The sequence below is a fragment of the Onychostruthus taczanowskii genome, unplaced genomic scaffold (genome assembly GCF_017590055.1).
Source record: "Onychostruthus taczanowskii isolate IOZ18803 unplaced genomic scaffold, ASM1759005v1 scaffold80, whole genome shotgun sequence".
Taxonomy (NCBI): Eukaryota; Metazoa; Chordata; class Aves; order Passeriformes; family Passeridae; genus Onychostruthus; species Onychostruthus taczanowskii.
Genome location: NW_024505893.1, coordinates 742,438 through 747,897, shown reverse-complemented (window position 1 = coordinate 747,897; position 5,460 = coordinate 742,438). Strand labels below are relative to the sequence as shown.

At 49.8% G+C, this 5,460-nt stretch overlaps 1 protein-coding gene across 1 annotated transcript; it reads left to right on the top strand.

Moving 5' to 3' along the window:
• The first annotated feature begins 1,015 nt into the window (after window positions 1-1,015).
• LOC121346345 (cystatin-like) lies at window positions 1,016-3,321 on the top strand. Its single transcript, XM_041424080.1, has 3 exons — window positions 1,016-1,309; window positions 1,804-1,917; window positions 2,916-3,321. Exons 1-3 carry the CDS (start codon window positions 1,031-1,033, stop codon window positions 2,991-2,993), a joined length of 471 nt encoding a protein of 156 aa, XP_041280014.1. The 5' UTR covers window positions 1,016-1,030; the 3' UTR covers window positions 2,994-3,321.
• The last annotated feature ends 2,139 nt before the right edge of the window (window positions 3,322-5,460 follow it).

Below are 5,460 nucleotides of genomic sequence, written 5' to 3'. Positions count from 1 at the left end.
GCAAACAGACAAAATGCAGCTTTATTTCATGAACCAGGTGTCCTATATTTGTCAGCTGTAGAACATAATTTTTTTGCCAAGCCTTTTTTTCTCTTCATAATTGCTTTGTTTCAAGTCCTGATTTCATGGGTTTGGACTGGCAATGGTCAACAAATGCAGCATGTTTCTGTTTGGGTGTCTGCAGGTGATTTTGGTGGTGTTCATTCCCGGGCTTCGAGCAGCCTGGTCTAGTGGAAGGTATCCCTATCCATGGCAGGGGGGTGGGAGTTAAATGATCTTTGAGGTCCCTTCTAGCCCAAGCCATTCTATGATTATTTATCTTGCTACAAGAATGACCCTGATGTCCTGTCACTGTTGATAGCTCAGCTTGTTGCCAGCTGCAGGGATTTTTCCATGCTGGATATTGCTGGCATCCAGGCAGCCTTTCCAGTCAGCAGACAAGCCCTTTCCATTAGAAGGCAAGCTGTGGATATTCAGGTGCAAAACCTCCTCCTCTCTCAGCCTAACAATTCCATGAGGCATTAAATCTCACTGGAGCTGGCTCCCTCATGCTATATTAAGTCCTGTCTTTCCAAACTCAGGGTTCCTGATGGGACGAGGGAGATAATGTCGGTATTTAAGCAGCAGACGGGAAGCGAAGCCGTCTGTCTGGGAAGCCGCCTCGGCCCCTCGAAGCGTATGTGAGGCAACACCAGCGCTGCGGAGGCAGAGGTAGGAAATTGTGCAAGGTGTTTTGTGCTGGGAACACAACACCGGTAGCTTAAAATGCTCTGTGGCTTTTATTTTCCCTTCGCAGTAGAGGGAAATAAGCACAAGAATAACCCATGAGGAGGCAGAACCTGGAAAAAGCCTCCAGCTTCCCGTGCGGGAAAGCATCTTCCTCCTTCTCCTCCGCTTATGCGCCCCCGCTCCCTGACCCTCTGGAAGTCCTCGGCCAACGCCGCCGAGGCCAGGAGGTCCCAGGCGGGGCGGGGCGGGCCGGGGCTCGGCCCAAAACACTGCCCGGCCCGCCCCGCCCCGCGGCTTTAAAATGGCGGCGGCCGTGAGGGGGAGCTGGCAGAACGCAGCCATGGCGGCAGATAGAGTGTCTGTGTTGGTTCTGCTGGCGGCGGCCCTGCTCTTCTTCGCCGGCGCCGTGCGGAGCGCCGGCCTCCGTCCGCGGCTGGTGGGCGGCCCGCAGCCTATCGAGGACCCCGAGAACGATGAGGGGCTGGAGCGGGCTCTGCAGTTCGCCATGACGGCGTACAACAGGGCCAGCAACGATATGTACTCCAGCCGGGTGGTGCGGATCCTCAGCGCCCAGAAGCAGGTGAGCGACCGGGGGCCGGCACTCCCTGTTAGGGGGCTGGCTGTGAGGCCGGCCGGATCCCTTTGGGGAAAGGGCAGAGCGCTAGCCTGGGGGCTTCTGCAAGCTGTCGGTTTTTCCCTCACAGAAGGCGAATAGAAGCTCTATTTTTATATCTTGGCTTCTCATAGTCTGAGTGACCTTGAATGCTGCGCGCTGTGGAAGGAACCAGTGCCTTCCCTGCGCTGCTCATGGGTTAACACGTGTCTCTGTTTATTGCTAAGGAGGCTGCTTTGTGGGACATGTTTACTTGGATTTTGTTTCCTGTTTCTAAGGAGGTGCCAAGTGCCTCTTTAGTGGAGGTTGCCACATACAATTCCCTGTGTACTTTCACAGTCTGTTTTCCATCATGTAACAGGATCGCTGCCTGCCTTCCTGCCAGCCAGGCTTCTCTCGGCAGAGAGCCCTTCTCCGTGTGCTGTGAGTAAAGGCGCCTCTGCCGACTTGTCTTGTTGCAGATCGTGGCTGGAGTCAAGTACATAATGGAAGTGGAGATTGCCCGGACAACATGCACAAAGCCAGCAACTGATATCCAGCACTGTGCTTTCCATGAGGAGCCCCAGATGGCCAAGGTAGGCTCCAGGGCACAGCCTGCTGACCCCCCACCCTTCCCCACTTCCAACCCTTTCCCACTGGCTGGCTTCATACAGATGGCTATGGTCAGTGTCCCCTGTCTGCCTCAGCTGCCATCAGAGACCTTATGCCTTTATATTTGACAAGGCAAAGCAAGTTTTGCCCTTGCAGAACTTGTCTTGCCAGTTGATGTCAGAGAAGGCAGGGCCTTTTGGCTTTTTTTTAAGTGCGGCTCAGGCTGGAGCAGCGTCTCAGTCCTCTTAAGAGCTAGTCATGGTCTGGATCGGAAGGGTCTGTGAAGGAACTTTTGTCAGGCCTCCTGGCTCTCAGTCCCCATAGAATTCTCATCTCTTCTTTCTTTCCCATGGTGATGTAAACATGCTTGGCATGCTTTCCTGTGGGAGTTGTACTGCTGTGAATAGAGCTTTGGGCAAAGCACTGCCCAGAAGAAGCAGATCTCCCCATCTCTATGTGCCCACCAAGCAGTTGCACAGGCATTTTGTAATGAGTAATGGAGCTTTTTGGGTGGGAGCACCAAACATGTCTGCCTTCATCTGGCCTGAGTTTTTCCATAGTGCTTCATTCCTTCTGTTGATGGCAGCAGCAGGATGTATGTGCCCTTTGTTCCTGCATGGGTGAGAGGTGTAGCTGCACAGAAGAGAAACACAAAACTGGTGTGCACCATTATGGCAACTGCAGTGATTTGTCACACATGGCTTAGCTGTGCCTGTGGGCTTATGTTTGAGTATTATCCATGCTGAAAGCTTTCCTCTGTGAGTGGATAAAGGAGAACCTGATTGTCAGCAGTGCTGACTGCTCAGCTTTGTTTCTTAGGGTTTATTTAAGAGATGTGTCTCATTTTGAGCACAAGAATGCTGCTCCAGAATACTTGTCTGGAGAGGGCAAATGTAGAGAACCACAGGAGTGAGGAACACTGGTATATGACACTGTTTCATGCTCTTATATTCCTAACTACTTTTTTTCTTTCTTTCCTTAGCACACCATTTGCAACTTTGTAGTGTTGAATGTTCCTTGGAGAAACCAAGTGGAGCTGCTGGAGAGCAAGTGCCAGTAAGCCTACCTAGATTCCAGCAGAGACCAGCAACCAGTTGTTCAGATTTGAAAGAAAAAGGCAATAACACAAATGGAGATGGGCTTTATCAGCGCCTGTAACTTGGCTACTGATGTATGCTTGTGCTATGCGAATTAAACCATGTAACTTCACTTTTAAAGCACAGTATGATCTCAACTTTTTCTTCTTTGGAATGACTATTTTAGAGCAGCTGTTTTGGTCTTCTACAGCTTTCCCAATGAATTCACTACAGTATGAGAATTCTTATTAAAACCTCTTGATATCCATGTTAAGTGACTACTGTAAACATAAAAACTAAATTAATAATTGCCATGATGTGTGGTTTTCTTTGATTTTTCTGCTGTCTTGGAGGGTTTGCTTTCAGTTGTCACCTATGCTATCCTGCCCTAAGAGGGGGATGAGAAGGAGTATTGGGTCCTGATCACAGAGGAGACAAGCCATGCCTGCTTGTTCCTTAGCCTGGCCTCTGATTTTGAGTAAAAGATGGAAGCCTACAGAAGCCTTAGCTGTTTTTACTGAAGGAACTCTGCTGTGGAGAGCTCTTCATCTTGGGAAGATTAGCTGATGCTGTAATGATTTGGGTCCTGGCTGCTGTACTGTTCTAAGGCTGTAAGGAAGGAGGAGGCTCCCCTTGATAAAATTACATTTTCAGGTAGTGGGGGAAGGTGCCAGGTCAAGAGAGCATCCTGGGACTGGGTGAAGGTGCTGAAGTGAACAGTGGAGGTGCTTCTTGTTTTTTCACAGTCACCATGAAGTAGGAAATGCTCTATCTTGTGTTTTTGCTTTTCTGTATTTTGAAGTAAACCTTTTCCTTTTGGTGTGAGTCTCACCCATGGATGCAGTGAGTCCAGCTCCTTGGGAGTGCATCTTCTGTGGTTTGTTCTTCCTCCCAAGGGAAATGCCACTTCCCATCATTTGCTGGGGTTTTCCAAGCTTGCAGTGAACATTAAGCAACACCTTGGTTCGTGTTGTTGGGAGAATGAGCTGGTTGCCTGGTACTAAAGATCTACGTGTGGGTTGTGCTCAGATGCAGTAGGAATAAATCCCTGTTTTCCTTCCTTGTCACCCCATTCTCAGTGCTCTGCAGGAAGGTGGCCTGGTTTTTCTTTCCAGCCAGGTCAGTGACTCTGCATGTTTCCATCAGCTGACCCTGGAAATCCTGGGTCAGGCTGCTCAGGTGCCCTCAGTTGTCCTTCTCCATCTCCTCAGTAGATACATGGTTATTCCCTGGCTTCCATCTACACGAGCACAAGGCAGTGGTGAAGGGATTCCCTCATGCTTTAGGTGAGTTTGCCTCTGGTAATCTTCTATCCTCTTGGCTCAGGGGTGGGTAATTGCACAGATCTCCTTCAGAGAGAGTCTAGGCTAGAAAGGAAGGTGCAGATAGACAGCATGAGGCATGTCCAGCAGTTTGTTGTGTTTTTTATCCAGCAGCTCAGTACAGCTCTTGGAAAAAAGTGGCTGTGCCAGAGAAGATGAGAGTTTGAGTGTCAGGAGCTCCTGAATCTGGAGGTGCTGTATTTTCCTGCTGAAATGCCACTGACTAAGGGCATGAATGAATGGCACAGATTACCCCATGCTCACAAACTGCTGAGTGTAAGCCTTGGTGATTATCCCACCTGGAGAGCTGCCAAAAAAAGCCTGACCTAATTTAAACACCTTCCGCTGTGGGCTGTGTTGTTTTGCATTTGCAGCAGGCTAAGAGCATTAGTGGAAGTTCCCCTGCCAAGAGCATTTTGCTTCTCAGGTCTTTTTCCTTGGCTGGCTGGCAGTGACTGGGCCAGCTGAGCACTGAGCCCTCATTTTTTAGCTGCATTCTCTGCCTGACATTTTCAAATGTTGGTGTCAGATGTGAACAGGTGACCAGGGAAGTGCTTGTTTCAAGCACTTGCTTTGCTTTGCTTGCATCTCATACATGAATTTTGGGGACTTTCTTCCTGAGACTTAGTAGGGTGTGAACAGGTGACCAGGGAAGTGCTTGTTTCAAGCACTTGCTTTGCTTGCATCTCATACATCAATTTTGGGGATGTTCTTCCTGAGACTTAGTAGGCTCAGAGCTTAAGAACCCAAGGCTTTTTCCTGGCTCTGGTTCTCAGGGACAGATTTGGGGCCAACCATGTGAGTAGTGTAGCTCTCCTTAGCAGTGCCTGCCCTTGCAGGCCTGTGCTCACATGGGCTTGTGGCTCCCAGCTCCTGGGTCATTGTTCCCTGCTCATGCTGCTCCCTGGGTTGTTGCCCTACAGGGTTTTTCTGAATCTTGAAATTGTAGCAGCATCCTTCCAGTATGGACACTTCCCTGTGCACACAGCTGAAATGGCAATTTCCTGCAATTATGGGAGGAAATGACCGTGTGAGGATTTGGATCATCCTGCAGCCCTCAGTCTGGGCCACCTGGTGGTGTGGCTGATGTGAGTGCACTCAGGATGTATTCCTTAGCCTAAGGCATGGA

Bases quoted from the DNA above. Each gene is read 5' to 3' on its own strand.
- LOC121346345 (XM_041424080.1), top strand. From the start codon at position 1,031: ATGGCGGCGGCCGTGAGGGGGAGCTGGCAGAACGCAGCCATGGCGGCA. The intron at 1,310-1,803 runs GTGAGCGACCGG...GTCTTGTTGCAG, and splicing joins TCCTCAGCGCCCAGAAGCAG to ATCGTGGCTGGAGTCAAGTA. The intron at 1,918-2,915 runs GTAGGCTCCAGG...TTCTTTCCTTAG, and splicing joins AGGAGCCCCAGATGGCCAAG to CACACCATTTGCAACTTTGT.